The following is a 20,521-nucleotide window of genomic DNA, read 5'->3' as shown; positions in this document are numbered from 1 at the left end:
AGCAGAAGAACTGCCCAGCCAATTCCATAAAACCATGAGAAATAATAAACCATTGTTGCCTTAAGCTACTAAGTTTTGAAGAGGCATGTTGCATAGCAATAGGTAACTGTACAAATATTATCCTAGACTCTACTTAGGAAGATGAAAAAGGAATAAAGATGATTTTTAAAAAGTAATGCATCTACACATTCCTCATCTTTCTTCCTTCCACTGGTTAAGAGGTGACAAGGTCTGGAGTAGCTGCCTTGGATCCAGGGATAGAAGCTGTGTCCTCAGAGTGGCAGAAACACGCTGTCAACTCTGAACTGCTCACCTTTGGACTATCATGCAAGAAAGAATGGACTTCTATCTTATTTAAGCTTTGTTTAGCATTTATATTTGTTTCTCTGTTCTAGTAGCTGGGCCTGTATCCTAAGTAAAGCAGAATGCAAGTCAAATTATTAAATTTCACTAAAGATCAACTCATCAACTCTGCCACCTACACGTCAAATCATTTGAGTTTCTCTTTGATACACAAGAAAATACACTAGCATGTAAAGACAAAAAAATTACTTATAAGTTGACTTGGCTCCACTGACTGATAAATTCTTTCTTAGACTAGTTGGCATTCAAAGATTATGTTTCAAAGTTTAGGAGATTACCACAGAAACTTATACATTCTGACCATACAAGTTTCTTACCCATCTGGGAAGTCTGTATACCAAAGTCTATGGTGTAATTTTTGGAGGTATGCACATCTAAGTAATGAGGGAGGCAGAGAACACAACCAGCATATCCAGCTAGATGTAAATTTGATGATCAATTAGGTGAAAGATTATAGACAGAATTGTCTCTACATACACTATAAATAAGCCACTCCTATAGATTTCTAGCTTTTACCATTGTATCAGTCAGGATGAGACAGGTTTTGCTAAGGTAACATGCAGCGCCCAATCACAGTGGCTTATTAACCCAACAAAAATTTATTTCTTGCTTACTCTGTAGGTCCAGTATAGGTTGTAAGAAGTCTGTTGATTGTCAAGGACCCTGACTGATGTAAGCTTTGTGTCAAAAGATGTTTTCATGAAGCAGATAAGATGGCAAAATGTACATGGCCTCTTAAAGTCATATGTTTAATTTCCATTCACATTTCATTAGGCAATGCCAAACTTTAAAGGGTGTGGAGAAAGTATGATCCTACCATATTTGAGGAAGGAAGTAAGGTGGAAATATTGCTGAATGGCACTAATAAGTATCTCAACCATATATTAAGTTACATCACCAGCAGTGCAAATACTTATTATATCATGTCAGCTCTGCACAAAAATGCTTTGATTGAGTCACAATTGCATGTTATGTTCTAGGATTCAATTAAGAAGTGTCTACTTGAAGAATGCTTCTTTATCTTTTGAAAATTATAGAGTTAAAATATTGATTTTGATGTTACCTACTCTACCTGAAACAAAGATACCTATACATACTATAAATATATTCTAGAACACTCAGTGTAGAGAAAAAAGTACATCTTATTTTTTTATCAGAATGTATATAATGTATACATTTTCATTCTTTTTATCCAACGATGAGAACCAAATGACCCTATCCCTGACCTCCCACACTTTGTACTAGCTGCCAGGAAGCTAAGAGTTAACTTTGTTGACCTATTACTGAAACTAATTTGCTTTAAGTTCTTGATCCATTTATCTCATTCTTCTGTCAACTGATTTTAAATCTTTTTCTCTATTTTTAAAATATTTATCTTAATGGTCATTTAAAGGGATCTTTTATATTGTAAGATTTATCCAATTGTCTATTCAAGGAGGCACTGAATTATCAAAAATCTCTATACAGTGAAAGTCTGATACAATAATGCCTTATAACTCTCTTAGCTTTTAAACATCTTTTGTTTAGTGCTGTAATCCCAGTGCCCAGAACAGAACTTGGCACAGACAGGTGGCTCAATAAATATTTATTGAGTGAATGAATGGATGAGTAAGTGAGTGAACTTTTTCACAAGTGTGTGTGTCATTTCCTCAAGAGTCATTACTTGAATAGATAGAGCTAGAGTTTATGAATTCTTTCAGGTTATTGAGATACATGAGATGAAGATACTGAGATAAATACATGCTCCTTAGGAATGGCAACTATGGCACATAATAATAATGGTCATTTTACCTGGATGCGAGAGACCTTGGAATAACAATGGTGATTCTTGTCCATTCTTCAAAGTCCCCTGTGTGATACATGGTGGGTTCACTCAGTTCTCTGGAGTTTCCTTCACATCCTTTGCCTGCAGAAGCTGGGTAACAGCCTTCTTTTACCAGAAACCAGGACATCCCAGCATCATGAGAGTACTGAAGAAGAACTGGGGCAGCACTGCTGTATTGATTGGCACACCCAATATTTAGCTGTTAAAAGGAAAGACAGAATTACACAAGCTTTTGGTTCCTTGTATAATTAGACTTAACAAATTAGATGCTACAGCAGTCAGGGCTCTTTCTACTGAGTTTGCACTAAATTTACAAGACACGCAGCTCAGTTCTAACCAAGACCCTTTCAAAGGTTCTGGAAACCTCCGTATAGGCTAGCAATAGGTGCTTTTCAATAGAAAGTGGGACCAGTTGCCCATTTTGTGGATTTCTTGAGATTATAGGCGGGAAGAGAGAAGCATAGATGTGACTGGAGTCTTGGACAAAGATAAGAAACCAAGAAACTGCTTTCTTTTGCTTTCCCAGACAGAGGGTATAAACAGAGGGAAGCAGACGATAAAGAGCTGTCCTCTTCAGAACATGAAGGTTACTGAAGTTGTCCTCTGCTTTCAGTGGAAAAAGCATCTTTATTCTGTTTTCGTACAAAAGCTCAATTAGAAATCACTGTCAACTTAGATGAAAGAGCTAAGTTTTTGTCACAGCATCAAATAAGCAACATAATTCAGAAATAAAACTATTACTCTTCTGTGCACTTGTGTAGATGACTGTCATCACAGGATTAACAATATCCAAAAAAAATTGTAAAAACATGCAACCTAAATCCCACTGCCCTAGAACAACCATTTTTATTTTTCTGTTTTTTTCCCCTAATTTTCATATGGAAGCATATCAATACCTAGGAGTAGTGTTACTAAATCAAAATGTAGAAACACTGAATTTCCTGTTTATATGTGTTCATTTTTAATCACTTGAGTTCAAATGAATCAGTTTTACACAGCACTAAGTATTATTATAGTTTTAGACAGTTTCTAAATTAATAAATATGTAAATGATTCTATTACTCTTTTAGTTTACATTTTTTGATAATTGTAAATGTCCAACTCTTTTCCTGGCATTTAATTATATGTTGTCTTATATAAATGATCTGTTCACATCTTATTTCATTTGTTGGTTGGAACCACCATAGAATTTTATTGTATAAGACTTTATAACTAAGAACAGTCAAATTTTACAGGAAAAGTTGAAGAACTCAAAAGAACATAATCATGGCCAAAAAAATAAAGGACAAAGGACAGGTAGGCCCACAGGCAAATAACACTGGGTCAGAGCTCAAGAGGTCAACCAGTTCATCTTTGTGACTATAAGGTAGCTTGAGCCAGTCTTTCAGAAAAAGGAAGATTCCATATTTTCCTTAATTCCATGCTCAGAGCTAAGAAGTGTCTCTCAGAAGGATTTACAATATGGCTAGTGGCAATTTTATTGTGATTCATTTATCCAAGTTTACATAGTTAAATGTCAAGAAAATAAAGACTTGACCCTCTCAGATGCATGATTACCTCTTGTGACACAAACTCTTTTATTAGATTACTGGTTAGTAAGCACAGTTGGCACGTGGTGAGAGCAGTCACACTGGGCACACAGTTAGCTTTTTGTCTTAGACTTATTATGACTGCCAGTTTCTAATGTAAACAAGTTGATAGAACTTTCAGTTCTGTGACATCTTGTGATTTTTAAAAAAATTGACCTGCCTCTTAACTGTTGATGTTTTCTAGAATTCAATTCTTGGCTTTCTTATCTTTTTACTCCATACACGCTCCCTAATCTCATTCACAATCATACTTTCAGATTCCTTCTGAATCCCTATGACTCCCAGATACGCCCTCTCTCAGGCTCTCTGGACAACGTACACAACTGCTTCCTGTGCATTTGCCCTTCAGCAAACCACAGGCATCCCTAAATCCTATATTTCCAATTTCAGAGACAGGAGTCAGAAATGTGGGAGTCATTCTAGAATCCATTCTGTCATCCACTAGGTCACCCAAACCTGTTGACTACACGCCTTTAACATCTTTCACACCCACCCATTTATCTTATAATCCCAGGCTATGCCTTAATCTGGCCTCTTCGTTTCTTACCTTGACTGCTCTAGCATCCGCACTTCACTCAAAATACGCTCAACAATCTGAGCACTTCTCTCTGCCTCCTCCACTATCCCACAGGTCCAAGTTTCCATTATCGATTACTAGGACCACTGCAATAGTTGCCCGGCCAGTCTTTCTATCTCTGCCTTTGACTCTGCCAGTGTACTCCCAACACAAGTCACTGGAGTGATTCTTTAAAAGCCTAAGTCAGAGTATGGCACTCTTCTGCTAGCCACGTTATTTAGAGCAGAAGTCGAAGTCTGACCTTATTTTTTTTCTACCTGTCTCCTCTTCTTCACTTTGTTCTAGTCACAGTGGAATCCTAATTTCTGATTTCTTGATCTTTTCCAAGCACACTCCCACTTTAAGGCCTTTGTCCTTTTTGTTCTCTGTGCCTGGAGTGCTCTTTCCTAGAAAGCTGCATGACTCCCTCGTTCACTTTTCACAGGTCTCAGATTAAAAGTCATTTTATTAGTGAGGCTAACCTGACAACCTTTTACAAAAAAGTAATTATCCTCCACCACCCTAGTCAAACTCTCCATTCCTAGTTATTTTCGTAGCCTAGAACTGAGCCTGGAACATAGTAGAGGCTTTATAAATATTTGCTGAACAAATGAATGAATGAACTTGTTGATTCCAGTTTCTCCTCCTGTTAACAGAATGACCTTCCTAAAACACACGTCTGATTCTCACATTCAATGGATTAAACATCTTCCATGACTCATTGCTCTTGAGTTAATATCCAAGTGACTTAGTGTATCATATAAAGCCCACTAGGATCAACTTATCTCTTACCTCTGTGGCACATACTCCAAACTCCTTAAATTTCCAACATTTCCATTCACATTCGCACTTTCATATACTTTCACATATTTGCACATTCTGTTCCCTCTAACTAAAGCAACCCCCACCCCCCTCCATTCTTCAGCTGGCTAAGTCTCTGTATTTCCAGAAATTTCTAATTTCAACTCATCCATCCATCCATCCATCCATCCATCCATCCATCCATCCATCCATCCATTTAACTAACACAATTTTGGAGCACACGCCATATGCCAGGAACTACACCAGGTAATCCCACAGCATCGAGCCTTTTTCGACCACAGCATTCCAGTGACCGTATTGCAACTGTTCACTTTTCTGGCTCACTTGCTATGTTCTGAGCTCCTTAAAGGCTTGAGCTATATTTCTCATCTCTGTATTCCTAGTGACATGGCAGGCAGTCACAAAAACTTTACGAGCACCGTGCCTTTTTGGACAAATAACACCAAGTTCTTATTACAGATTACAAATATACATTAATTATCAATCCTCAACTGACTCATATTACATACTTATTATCAACTGATAGCCAAAAATCAACAGTTTTCTGCTGGTGTTATTTGAGAATTGAGACTTTTCTTTGGCATTATGCATTGTTGCTGTTTGTCTTAGTACTTGAAATACTTAATAATATTTTCTCTATTTAGATTTTTAAACTTCAGAATACCACCTTGCAGAGTTCAACACCTACACTATCATGATTTTGTGACTAATTAGTTAGAAAATGTGCCAGATGAGAAAGAGCATATTATCCTGGTAATATATATATATATTTTAATTAATTAATTAATTTATTTATTTATTGGCTGCGTTGGGTCTTCGTTGCTGCACATGGGCTTTCTCTAGTTGCTGCGAGCGGGGGCTACTCTTCATTGTGGTGCGCAGGCTCCTCATTGTAGTGGTTTCTCTTGTTGTGAAGCACGGGCTCTAGGTGCATGGGCTTCAATAGTTGTGGCACATGGGCTCAGTAGTTGTGGCTCATGGGTTCTAGAGCACAGGCTCAACAGTTGTGGCGCATGGGCTTAGTTGCTCCATGGCATGTAGAATCTTCCCAGGACAGGGCTTGAACCCATGTCCCCTGCATTGGCAGGCGGATTCTTTACCACTGCACCACGTAGGAAGTCCAATCCTGGCAATATATTTTTTATTGCTGTTATTTTGTTTCCATTTTAGGCAGTACCAACAAATTAATATAGAGTCATATACTGTTATTAATGGTTTTTCCATGGCAATTTAGCATCAAAATCTAAACAGAGAAGGATAACATTTCACTAATCATCTTATTTATGACTAACTGCCTTGTTTACAGACCTCTGGAAATTATTATTTGAAGAGCTTCCTATAAACATCTGATCTCTTTAATAATTCCATTTGTAAATTATTTAGCATCTGCATCCTGCCGTTATGTAAGGACCATGTAGTTGTGCTGGCTCATTAAAACTGCATTACTTTCGACCCCGGAATTCACCAATGGGATTTTATTATAAACACAATGAAATTTTGATTAGGGTTCTGAAAAAAGAGCTTGTCAAAGTAAATACTTGCTATACATGTTGACATGTTATCACAGCACTGAAAAACAAGCAGCTGTTAAGAGAACAATGATAAAGTAAAAATTTACTGAACCAAAGGAGGAGAAATTGTTTGAAAACCCCATAGTAAAAACATAATATTACTCACGAGTCCAAAAAGCACTAGTAAGCTGAAAAGGAGAACTTATCTATTACCATTCAGAAGCATGGGATTCATTAAGTCACAATCAGATTGAAATCCTCAGTCATCTCTCTTTTTAATTCTGGTAGAGTTCCATGAGCACTTAAAGAAATACAATGACATAGCCACAACTTCTGGGGCTCATTAAAAACTGACAAGCTGTTTTCCTTATGGGTAGAGCTAAAAAGCTTTGCCATTCTAAGAATGTCGGAAATTTTGTTCAGAAGAGTCCCTACTTTAACAGAATATGGATATTTTGTGTTCTTTGTGAATTTCATTTATAACTCTGGAAGATGGTTGCTCCTTAACCTGCAAGAAGTTTATGCATAAATACCTTAAACTGTAGCACATATGCAGGCTTCAGAGTCAAATCTCGAGTTACTGCAAATCGATCCCCATCTGATTTTCCAAACACCATGGCTGATGGCGTGGCAGAGCAGAAAGTTTCATTTTTAACCATTCCTTCATTAGCCAACATCAACCACACACTCATTTGATTCATAGGGTAATCAAAAGCTGGCTTCTCGTAAAAGTTCTAACAGAAAGAATACAAACAACACAGAAAGGCAATTTGATAGCTTTGAAAACAAGAAAGGAATTTCCAGTTCATGACATGCAGGGCCATGTACTATTTGTATTTCTAGGAAAATACAGCATGCTCTCTAAATTAACTTTTTTTTTTTTTAAACTGCCATGAGCTTTTTCTCCTGATTATTTAACAACTGCAAATATTTTGCCACTGTGTATCTAATCATTTCATAAATACACTAATAATCATGTTTAATGACTTGGCCAAACTTTCTAGTCTGGTTTTTTGTTTTCTTTTTTTTTTTTTTAACATCTAAAGAATCTATGAACTAGTAGCATAGAGAGGCAAAAAAAAAATCAAGTGCAAATACAGAAAGCTAAATTACAGGTTCAAGTGTCAAGCACTAAATCCTTGGGGAGTGAGTAGATATTTAATCCTATCCTCCTTGATTTAGAGGGGTGGGGTGGGTAGGGAGGGAGGGGATATGGAGATATATGTATAAATACAGCTGATTCACTTTGTTGTACAGCAGAAACTGGCACAACAGTGTAAAGTAATTATACTCCAACAAAGAGCTTTAAAAAAAAAAGAAATATATTTTTGAAAAAAAAAAAAATCCCATCCTCTTTTACAATTCTATGTCTTCTTGGAGTTGAGACATAATGAGAAATACCTGGGGTAAAGTTGGGTTGACAACTGGGATGATCTGTTTTTGCTTCTCGGACAGAATGATGATGTCATCAACTGCCCACTGGTCATAGTCCTCCCCTGAGAACACAGGCTGCCACCAGCGGAACCTAGTGCAAGGGGTCTTGGCAGCAGCTGGTAGCTCCAGATAGACAAATCTGCATAAAAGCAAATCATTTAGCTTGGGAAAGGAAACACTGTGTTTTTCTTAGCAGCTGTTAAAATAACAGGAGTAGCAACAAGAGAAAGTTTAGTTTTGTTTGATCTCTTGATATTTTTGAAAGGTTTCTAAGTTTAGACAGATGAGATAAGAGGTTTAAAATTGTAAGCAAGTTTAGTCCTAGTCTTGGTTTTTCCATTTGGAATTGTATCTTTTGGAGGCAAATATTTCAACTGAGTGATTAATTGAACAATGTCTTTTGACTACCATGACAATGGCCATAACATTTTAAAGAAATCCTTAGAAAAAACTGTTCCTTTGTATGTTATTGCATTAAAATAGTGTTAAAATTTTTTTCACAACAGTTCTTACTTATTGAGGGATAACATAAATAAGCATTAAAAATGAAACATAAATCACCTATAATCTACCACATGGGGTTGGCCTCTGTTAACATTTTGACGTATATCATTAAAGCTTGTAATCTTTTATGCAGGTGAGATATATGTATAATTCGGTATCCTACAGTTTAAAACTCAACATTATATCATAAGCACATTCTCATGTCAGTAAAATTAGTTCTAAAGATCATTTTACCTTTTTTCATTACAGAGACGTGCTATTATTCATTTCACCTTTCCTTATTATAAATAATTCTGTGATGAAAATCTTTATGCATAAAGCTTTATGTATACCTCAGTTTATTTCTTTAGGGAAGATTGACAGCTGATGTGTCTTTTTTTCATATAAGTTTGTATATATATCCGAGTCAATTTCTGGGTCATCTATTGGCTAGGTTTTTTGTTGTGTCTATCCATGCACTGTTACCATTCCATTTTAATTATGTAGGTTACACAATGTTTTAATATTGTGTAGGACATCCCTCTACTGTTTACCAAAAGTTTAAACTATTCTTGCCAGTTTATATTTCTAGATATAAAGTTCCAAAAAAATATACCGCTAAGATTTTGATTGGAACAGCATAAAACATAAATTAAGAGATATCTTCATATCACAATATTCAGTTTCCCTATCCAGGGATGCTGTATTATTTTCCATTTATTTGTTTTCTTTTATATCTCTGAAGGAAGTTTTGAAGTTTCATAGTTTTCTTTATAGAGATTCTCATTATCAGTTGTTAAATGTATTCCTTATATTTATTTATGTATTTGCCGTCATGGGATCTTCTGATATCTTCCAACTCAGAATATCTTAACCATCTTAGTGTCATAGAACTCTTTGAGAATGTGGTGAAGTAGGCCCTAAAGAAAAATTCCCTTAAATAAAAATGGAATATCTCTGGAATTTGAAAAAGCTATTGAATTTTTGTTTGTCTATATAGTAATTCAGTAAGGCTTAATAATAATTACTGGTCAATATATAAAGAAAAAACCCACGAATGTGAAAAGTGAGCTTGAAACACCCCTATATCACAGAATGTCTTTGGGAAAACAGTAGTCAATTGTCTCACTTTTCTTCTACCTGATATTTTTCTCAAATTCTTTAAAAAGTCAAACATGAATATGAATGCTTTCTGTCCAGAAACTTAAATGAAATGAAATTGTTATAACTGGTGTATCATTCATATCAGATGTTTATGAGTTTGTTTAATCTTGTAACAGTTAACAACCTTTTGGAAATGCCTCAATAGTAATGTCATCTTTACCCTTCTTGGAAACCACTGGAAAGAGATCTGGGCTGGTTACCTGGGTTTGCTGAAGTCTGAGAAGTACATCTCTGCCAGCAAGTGCCATTGGATGCCCCCGTTGTTGCTGTACTGGAGGAGGATGCCCTCCTCTCTGCTGTCAGGCTTGTTGCACGCAGCACTGTCTCCGCCAATCTGGATGTAGAACTGGACAAAGTCCACCCAAGAAGTATCTAGATCCCAGCTCACCAACTGTCTTTTCCCAGCCTTTCCAAAGGACAGAAAAATTACAGATTCAATTATCTGGGAGAATTTTGTTGTTTCATTTTCAAATTCATATGAGCATCCTAGCACTATGTGGAGATGATCTTGTCCTCATTTACTGTTGAGAGGAGCAAGTTATGCCATTTAACTGTTCCTGGATACGTTCTATTAGTCTCTACATCACTGACTCCAAGACTCGGTTATGAGACCCTTGAGAACTGCTAATTACACCAAAGAGTATTCAAAAAAGTCTTTAATAATAAAGCAAAATTCATTTTAATTAAAACACTGATGGTATTCACTTTGTAAACCTCCTCCAGGCAGAGTCATAGAGAAGAAAAGACCATACACATACTTTGAAATCAGTTGGAGCTGGGTTTGAATCTCTGCCCATGATTCATGCTATTCACTAGCTATGCAACCTTTTGAGCTTTTATTTTCCTCAAAGGTATACTATGGGTAATAATACCTTCCTTATAGGGTGTTGTGACAATTAGATGAAATAACACGTTATATAACTTGCCTAGCACACGTCATACCTTCCTGAGGGGACAGTCTCTCCACAGATATGCCCCAACCCTCCTCCTCCCTGGGAATTGAAGTGAAACAAGCAAGACAGAAAACTTCTTGACAAAAAAGAGAGTACTGGAGTCTCTTGGGCTCCCAGTCAGTCCATCTGTCTGTCTCTTTCCTATTTCTTGAAAACAGAGAGGGTGGGAGGGATCATTAAATAAGTTTTTAGGACCACTAAATGGTCTCTTTGTGTCTTAAAAATGTTAAAAACTTCCTCAAATCCAGCAACTCGCTTCCTTTGCTTAGTGTGCCCTCTGCCTGTCACAGTTCTGTTGTGAGATATTAGATACAAACTGACAAAGTCCGTCATCATTTCTGTTGTCTTAAATGGTTTCATGCTAACAGGATGGGAAAAAAGTTTGCTGATAAGATTTTTTCGCGCAAATGGATGCTGCCAAAGCTGATCCATGGGCTGCACTGATTGGTCCTGGAGTTTCCGAGGAGTTTAATGAAAAGTCAGGAAGAAAATCTGAGACAGGATACACAGGATAGAGAAAAGCACCCCTCACACTTCTAATTTAAACCCTACTCTAATCCACTAAGTTAATTAAGAAAGGGTTTCAGTTATTAGAAGTCACAGCGGAAATACTTGGGGATAATTATGAGAGCATGTACACTATTACTGATAAATCTAAAGCCAATTAAGAGATTTCAAAGTAGACGAGGGTGCCAGCAAAAAGAGAACTGAGGTTAATCCTGAGACAGAAACTCATTTTTTGGAATTCTCAATTTTATGTATGTATTAGAGGAAACCTTAAAAGTAATATTCATTTTCAATATGTTAGATGTACTTTCTTTTCTTTTCTTTTGCTGTTGATTTGAAGTATTGTAAGTGTGAAACACCTCAGAGATAATTTGACCTAGAATTTTCATGCCTCAGGATCAGTACAAGAAGAATGATTTTGAGAAGAACCTAGCTGGTTAATTCCCACCCAGCAAACCTCTATGAAAACCCTGGCTTGTGGAAATGAGCCAGAAGGATAAAGATCTAAGGTGAGGAGAATTATAAAAATCCATTTATCACAATTAGATGGTTAGAATGATCGGTCTATTCTAAAATTCACAGAACAGGGTTGTTTTTCCAGGAGACTATGGTGTCACTCTATAGAGGTTTTTGACAGTGTTTTGTGGGACTTTTATAAATGGTGAAAAATATCATACAAATGCTTGGTTGGGCACTGACGATGTTTTTTTCTAGAGAGTGGCACAAATCATTTTCTTTTGTTCACTGACCTGAAATGCTGAACATTGTTTTAAAGGGGGAAAAAAAGAAAAAGGAAATGGCTCATGGCAAACTATTTTGTCAGAATATTAGAATCTGCGTAACACATGGTTTGCAGTTCTTCTATTATACTATGATCCATGTATTTATGTGTATGTGTAGATATATACACATTTAATGTGTGTGTATGTGTGTTGGAGTAATAGATTAAGGATCTCCTCATTCCTGGAGTGTGGAAAATACCCTTCAATTTCCCCCGACATTCTAAGTTAAAATGTCTTTAGGTTTTAGATAAAATAATACAAAATTTAAAGGTAATGCCTTCAGAATCTAGAGCCTTTATAACAAAACCTCTAAAGTGCTTTAAAACTTTAAAAGTATAAAACTTTACCTCTTGTCTTCCATTAAAATATTCTTTAATAAAAATGCCACTAGAAAAACAATTCTATTTATTTGAAAATAACCATTTTTTTAGAACTTTCTGTTGTTTTCCAATGTTCTTTCATCCATCCATTCATTTCTTTCTTCAACAATTAATTATTGATTGCCAATTATACCAAGCTCAGTACCATGTGTTATAAAAACAAACTTGAAAGGAGAGTTCACAGATATATGTAGGGAGAGTAATGACAATTTAGGGCTGCAGATTAAGTTCTATCCCATTTGGTCATATGGTCAATTATCAATGCTCCAATCTATTCAGTCTCAAGGGTATTTATTGATATGTAAATGCATAGTGCAAGGCATGCATTTCTGAGTCAAACATCTTATCTAGAAGTTTGGCTCAGTCAGTAAGACTGCATTTTGCTGTGTAATGTGAGAGTCAAAATAAAAATATGATCTATATATGTAGGGAACACAATGAGAGAGGCAGTCAAAGAAAGCGGAGATCAGTGTAGTCTGCCATAGTCCCAGAAAGCTCCATGGAAGTGAAACCTAGCAGGACCCTGTGGGGCTGTGTCCCCCATTCCCTGTTTTCAGGGAACAGACTCCAGCCTCCATGACCTTCCCTGAGTCCCAAAGGGCATATCCAAACAGTTGTTAATCAGGGAAGGGAGGGGATGCAGAGACAATGGAGGAACAGCCAAGAAACTATAGTGCAGCCTTGGGGCAGGGTCCTGGTTCCATCTCAAGTGATACGCATAACAATATCTTTTGAGCTCTTTGTAGAATTAAAACCCAATAAATGGAAGATGTCAGTATTCTTCCTACCAGAGAAGACCACCTGAAGCCAGACTGAAGGAACCAGAGAAACCCATCAAGAGATTACCTGACACCAGATTAAAGGAGTGCAGACCCTGCACACACCCTAATCTTGTCACAACCCCACCCTTGAACTACTGCTATAAAATTCCTCACCAAATCCTCCTGGGGAGGACACACAGTTTTTCAGGGCAGGAGCCCACTGTGTCCCCCTTTGCCTGGCAAAGAAATAAAGCTATTCTTTTCTACTTAACTCAAAACTCTGTCTCTGAGATTCAATTTGGCACAGAGGCTGAGCTTTTGGCATTGGAAGCAGCTGGATTTGGGCAAAATACTGCAAGGTTTATATGGATGTGAGAGATGATGGAAGGCATAATGGAAAGCAGTGGAGACGAAGCAAAGAGGGAAAATGGCAAAAACAGGGATGATGAGGAGAGCTTCCTATTTGGAGCAGAGGACTCAGGTCTGGAAAAAGAAAATAAGTTATGTAGTTACAGCAACAGTATTGGAAACCATCCTGAACATTGGTGAAGGAAGAGTGACAGGACAGAAGCAGATTTTTAGAGAAATTAATTTAGGGTGGTTTGCAAGGGTTTAAGTAAGGAAGCTTTCCTTTGGGTTATTACCCTTTCTCTACTTCAGGCATGTTGGTTGGTGGGAGCTGCCTAATTGTGTATCCCATCTTTCTGCCAAAGGAATGAGTACATAACTCTGGCCATACCAATCATATTACACCATTCCCTGGACAGGTGACTGGCCAATCAGAAACCTTCCCTGCATTTTCCTATGGAGTTGCTTATAGAGCTCTGTGGCTAGGGTTTCACTCTCACAATGACAGCTGACCTGAAAACAGAGTCCCCTCTTAAGGAGAGTTCTGTGGCTATTTGAGTTTCCAGTTCCAGATATCTCTGAGGCCAGTTTCATCTAAGCCCTCCCTGTTTTGATTATAAGAAGCAAATTTCCTTCTGTTTTGCTTAAGCTAGTTTCACTCACTTAGAATTCAAAACAGATCCAACTGACACAAGAGAAAAAAGTAAAAATATGATCCTCAGATATTTTCACAAAAATTTAGGGAGAAAGCTGGTTTGGGAGAGGAGGAGAATGATTTTGTTTTTGAGGTGCAGATTTTAAGTTAGTGGCAGGGCATACCTCTGGAAATAGTCAATGATACCAATTTGAAATTTTTTCTCATAAAATGTAATTACGATAGCTGACACTTACAAAGCTGTTTCTGTGTGCCCAACCCCATCCTTTATTCTTCACCTGCATTAACTCACTCCCACATCCCACTTTACCATCGAGAAAACTGTGATGTAGAAAGATGTTATAACTCTGCAAGGCGAACCAATGAATGAGTTTTGGAGCCCAGGTACAAAGTCAGGTAGCTTGACTCCAGATATTATCTTTGAATTAAATGGAAGAAATATTGATATGTAACCTTTATACGTTTAAAACATCAGTGTGTATGCACACATGTTTACTGGGGTGTTTGGGTACATATTGGTTAAGGATTCATAATCTTGTTTTAAAATTGATGGTCATGGGAGATACAATCTTTCCATTTCTGCACAATTATACAGCGTACCCAGGTCTGTGCAATGTGTATTGGTCACTTATTGGCTATTATCTCTAAGAATAATGACCAGGGGACCTTTGATGTCAATAGATAAAAATTATCATTAAATGGAATCCATCCCTCATTTTCTGTCATTCTCTATCTTGTTTACTTGCTGATTCTTTGTTCTGCACCTGCATCCAAATAATAGCTGTACCTATTTTTGCATTTGCATAAATTAACTTGTTTTGGATTTCTGCCCAAACAAGTTCTGCAACATATCACAGCCCTATGGTATATCACCTACCCTTATGTACTTGCTTCATGATGTGGAATGAGACATTTCCAGTTGTCCTAGAATTGGTGGCTATAGTCCCCGCTGGAAAGAAGTGATCACTCCACATTCTAAAGAGAGCTGCCAATAATTAGGATTGGACACATTACTCAGTTGGAGAGCTGGACCTGCTCCCCTCTGCAATTCTTTTGAAGAGTATGTGAAGAGATGAATTGAAGGATGGAGGAAGAAAAGAATGTCCTGCCTGGACTGTAGCAAGGGAGGAGAGGGAGGTGGTTCTCTGAGCCCCCTCCCTTACCAAGCAACACGGGTTAGGAGTGTTGCAAGAGAATCAGACTTAGGAATTCTGGCTGGCACCTCAATCCCTAGCTGGTGTGTACTGATCCATCTGCTGCCACTGGGGAAGCTGAACCCTGAAAGAAAATCTTCTACTCAGAGTCCCTGTCATAGACTTCATGTTGGGGTGCCTCCAAATTCATATGCTGAAAGCCTAACCCTTAAAGAGATGGTATTAGGAGGTGGGGCCTTTGGCAGGTAATTAACTTCTGAGGGTGGAGCCCTCATGATGAGATTAGTGCCCTTATGAGAACAGACACAAGAGAGCCTGTTTTTTTCTCTCTCACCACCATGTGAGGATACAATGCAAAGATGGCCATCTTGCAAACCTGGAAGCATGCCCTCATCAGACACCGAATCTGCCAGTGCCTTGATTTTGGACTTTTGAATTTTCAGAACTGTGAGAAAAAAAAAATGTTTGCTGTTTGAGCCACCCACTCTGTGGTATTTCGTTACAGCAGCCCAAGTTGCCTGGGATAGTCCCACATCAGCAGACACCACCAGCAGCCAGCAAACTGAGCTGAAATAGGACCTGAGATGTTTGTTCTCGATGGACAGGTGGTCAGTTCCCTAGGAATGGCTCTGCACACCCCCACCCTCACCATTATTCCTCCTTCTTCCAATCATATTCTTGGGATTAATGGACTGACAAATTTAATAAACACTTCTAGAAGTGCTTCTTATGTGTTAGGCATTGTTATACATGCTTTACAAGTACTAACTCATTTAACCTGCATAATAACCCTAATGAGGTAGATATTTACAAATGAGGAAGTCAAGTTACAGAGAGGTTAAAGAATTTGCTCAAAGTCGCACAGCTAGGAAGTGGCAGAATCAGACTGAAACAGGCAGTCTGGTTCCAGAGCTGCTGTTGTTAACTTCTAAGCTCCACCACCTCCATCAGTACTCACGTCCTCACCCCTAGGCCTGCATGCTCACACACCCTCCAAAGACTGGGATGAGAAGAGGCCAAGACCCTGTCCCACTCAAATAGAAAGCCTGGTTGGCACTGGAGGAAAAGGTAAGCTATGAGCCTTAAATCAGGTACAAGAGGGGCAGGGATTTTAGAGAGGCCTACCTGGATTTGTAGTAAGCAAAGACAAGCATAAAACTATGAGTTTCCCAAATGGAGTTAAGGCATAGGAATTTGACAAAGTCCAGTCAAAAGCAGGGAATGTAGGGAAATATAAAACTGCATCATATTTGTACCAGTCTGAGTTCAGACTGCTCCACACATCACATCAGTCACTTACTGAAATAGCCACTGCCCTGGTCACTTACTTCTGACTCTTAGTCCTACCTTGCTGAAATATAGAGATGATCCAGAAGAGATGACCCCACACCCTTCTTCAGGTTTTACAATTTCTCCCCCAATAACTTCTTGCCAGTCAGACTCCCAAGCATTCGGGTTCTCAAAGTCCGACATGATTGTGGAAGGAAGGGCAGCTTCCGGGTGGCACTCAGTGCCTTGGTATCCCTGGTCACACCTACGAGAGAGGAGGGACGAGGGAACAAGTGATGGACTCGTGTGTAAATGCCACAGCCATCTGACCTGCAACACTTCCTATGTCTCATTTTTGCTCAGGTATTAGCATCTGCACTAGACTTTTCTCTACAATGTTAATCTTTGTATATGGTGGTAACAACCTTCAGTTTTTCACACAGGGGTAAAAAGGATAGAATCTGTTCTTAAAAGAAATAGTGCTATAATGGTAGAAATGAGGTATCAAGTAGTAATGAAGAAGGATATGGACGTGTGTGCACACATGTGGTTGGGGAGAGGGGAAGGACTGTGAAATTTTCGTGTAGGCTTAAAAGATCACATATAAATGTCCGTGTGCTCACCCAACATCTAACTGTGGCCATGTTTTAAAGTTCCTCTTTCTGATTAAATTATGTCTCTTTTAGAGTCTTTAAGTATTCAAGTGTGTTCCTATCTCATCCTCATTAGTGATAATCACCATCTCCCTCTGCACACAACCTTGAGCTTCTGGCGAAGTGGTGTAGGAAAGCGTGTAGCAGCTGTTTGACTAGTGCTTTAAGACTATCAGGGGAAAGAAGAGACAGGCAATAGCAAGGCTCTGTTAACTAACAAAGAGGGCTTTGGGGCTAATTGATAAACTCTGAACTTTAAACCCAGGAGGTTAGACTTTAAAGTTTAGCATATATGGCTTTATACTTATTGAAATGCAACAAATATCTTTTACATCTAAAATAAGGAAAGAAAGGAGGATCATTTTCCTTTAGCTATTTCATTATTTATCAGGTGATCCCTATAACCCTGGTGGCAGCTGCTGTTGTTTCGCTATAAACACACATCCTGAGAAGCACAGTCAACCACACCTTCTGACGCATGTACCTGCACATGCCATGGTCACAGGAGCCGTGCCCACTGCACATGTTTGGGCACTGCTGCCCAATATAAATGCTGTCTAATGCCCACTCGTCTTGGGCTGTGTAATAGCTCTGACTCCAACGGAAGCGGGTGGCACTGGACCTAGAAACAAGGCACGGTAAAAAAAAAAACCAATATTTTAACTGACACGGGGTCGTATAGACAAAGAATATGAGTTCAAAATCCTTCAGAAAACTAATTCTCTGGAACTGGAATTTAGCTGCTAATTATTTTTCTTTAGTAGTCTAATTTCCAATTACTGTCTGATTCAACAATTCCATCATGCAGGAAAGCCTATTTTACATATACCTCAATCTTGATTTATTTGATTTATTAAAGAAAAACACAATATCATATTTTTGTTGTTGTCACACAGGGATTTGATGCTAGGAAAAGAAAGGAAGACTATTTTTAAAAAATAAAAATTTATCGAAACTGTCTTTTTCACAGATGAAAATGCGTCGTGTTTAACTTAGAGTAATGCAGTTTCTTACAATAAACCCATCAGTAATTATTGGAAGACTTCCAGTTAGTTCTCAACACAAAACAAAAGTTTTGTGTGGAGGTATTTTTTTCAGGTTGAGAGGATGGGCTACAATGTACTATTTCACAACTAAGAACATCTGTGTGCTAAATCCTGCTTATTACTTCTGAAACATTAACTTGCTTGGGTTTCACAGACAAGCTGATGTTAAGTGGAGATAAAACCTTAAACAGTCCATTACACATAGAGAAACACTTAGGACCCTGATTCATCTAAACTAGATATAAAGTCTAAAGAAGAGGATATTTTGAGATCAATGCCAAGAAGGTTTTGATTCACTGACCATTGCAAAAAATTCTTTTAAAAATCACATCATACTTTTTACCAAGAACTTTCAGGGATCCATGATTAGTTCTTTCTGGTCAAAGTGCAAAACAAAAGAAAACAAAAGGAATGCGCAGAATTAACATGCATGCTCAGTTCCATTGATTAAACCCTCTCAAGTACACTATCTACAGATACACTTGATCTTAACGGCTCTGAATGATTCATTCAAGTCTACTGCATCAATTACCCACATATTAAACACTCCCTAAATACCTAATAGACTGTTAAAATCCAGACTAAGCCTTTACTGTTTACTTTACTAATGAACTGTGGATAATAGGTTGCATTTTTATTCCTAGTAGGATAATTCCAGGATTCACTGAGGCACATCCAGTAGATACACGTTTGCAGCATATCAGTGCTCTTCGTGGTAGCTACAGTGAGACAGATGCACCTCTTCTATGGTAATAATTTATATTTGTAATCTAACAGCCATCACAATTTTCATAGTCCCGTTAAGAAATGTTTTTTAGCAAAGCCTACTATAAAAGTAGGTACCTTATCTTAGAGCCCTACAGAAAACAAGTAAATTAGGACTTACGCACCACTGTCATTTAAAGGAGAGATGACTATATTCTTTTAAGATTGATTACAATCTGAGTCAAGTCTAGGGCCACAGGTATCTAGACTGTGAACTCTTTTGGGGACAGGGATATCTTCTTGTCTCAGTAGTTTGCACAGGAACAGAATAAAGTAAGCATACAAAAAAAGTCTGCTAAAAAAAATAGCCGAAGAGTGGACGGACAAGGCCTGGAAAGGGCAGCTTGCTTCTGACTTCTGTAGGTAATGGAGTGAAAAATGTGCTAGGAGTCAGGGGACCTGACCCCCAGGACCCTGAATCTGAAATTTATCAGCTGTGTGACCTTTAGTGGGAAATTGAAGCCTTCAGGGGCTTCTAGTTCCTCACCTCTCAAATAGAGATTGGGCAAACTGATTTCTAAGATCCCTTCCAGCTCAAAAATTTAATGATGCTCTGGTGGTTTGTTGACCAAGGTGATAGTTTATTTTCTTTATAGTGACATGCTTACATGAAATCCATGGTATACATTATTTTGAAGTTTTGATGTTTCAAACATTAAAATGGGGTTGGAGGATTTCAGAAACCTGACCTAGATTTCCCAGTTTATTTACGCTTCTTAAACAGTCACATAAACACATTCCACATTCCTTTTATAAGTAAATTAATCCTTGCACGCATCTATGAACTCTTGAAAAGATATTTTCTTAAGATTAAAAAGCTTAAGGTGAATTATTACATTTAAAATGAAAATCCACAGTTTCAGGTGCTGATGTTAATTAACAGAAAAGAAAGCAAAAGAGGCTGAATATTGGCTTCCTTTTTAGTGAGAAAAAAAATTAGTTGTGTGAGCAATCTCCAGCTGGTCACATGTGAGAACATAAGGTGTGATCTCACTGATTTGCAGCTGTATCACTGCTAAATATCGCCCTCAATACAAATATTTAATTTGCCAATTTTTTTTCTCTCTCTCTCCCTTCCACTTTCTCCCTGTCTCTGTCTCTCAAAGCTAAGTATTCTTAGGAAGAAAATCTTGTGCACTTTGGATTGAGTCTGGAAGTGGCACTACTGTTGAGTGGATCATGAAATGAAGTTGACCTCCATTTAAAATCCAAAGTATGGATTCTCAAAGGCAACAAAAGTTGACAGTCTTTTCTTTATTTGATTTTTTCTCCCCCTTATAAACTTCTAGACTGAAATAAAATGCCATTGAGTCATCTCTCAATAGTTAGGCAACCTGAGGAATCAGGTAAATGAAAGCTGACTAAATTGTATTTTCTACCTTCAGAGTGACTGTAATTACATTTACCCAATTATTCTGAAACTCATTCAGTCATTAGGTGTTGATTTGTTTATGAAGTCAGCAAGTGACAGCTGTTTGGGTCTCATTAGGCCCTGTTCTTA

General features: G+C 37.8%; 1 protein-coding gene across 2 annotated transcripts in view; it reads right to left on the bottom strand.

Annotated features, from left to right (window-relative positions):
• The window catches only part of RELN (reelin), a 494,116-nt gene that overhangs the window by 94,750 nt on the left and 378,845 nt on the right, over positions 1–20,521 (bottom strand). For both annotated transcript variants that reach the window (XM_057732969.1, XM_057732970.1), the window contains exons 23-28: positions 17,694–17,831; positions 16,635–16,821; positions 9,948–10,153; positions 8,068–8,239; positions 7,200–7,400; positions 2,155–2,387 (exon numbers count right to left, since the gene is read on the bottom strand). In XM_057732969.1, the coding sequence (XP_057588952.1) occupies positions 2,155–2,387; positions 7,200–7,400; positions 8,068–8,239; positions 9,948–10,153; positions 16,635–16,821; positions 17,694–17,831 (1,137 nt within the window). The remainder of the gene's footprint in view (positions 1–2,154; positions 2,388–7,199; positions 7,401–8,067; positions 8,240–9,947; positions 10,154–16,634; positions 16,822–17,693; positions 17,832–20,521) is intronic.

This window comes from Hippopotamus amphibius, chromosome 4 (genome assembly GCF_030028045.1).
Source record: "Hippopotamus amphibius kiboko isolate mHipAmp2 chromosome 4, mHipAmp2.hap2, whole genome shotgun sequence".
In the NCBI taxonomy this organism is placed as follows: Eukaryota; Metazoa; Chordata; class Mammalia; order Artiodactyla; family Hippopotamidae; genus Hippopotamus; species Hippopotamus amphibius.
This window is presented reverse-complemented; position numbering and strand designations above follow the sequence as displayed.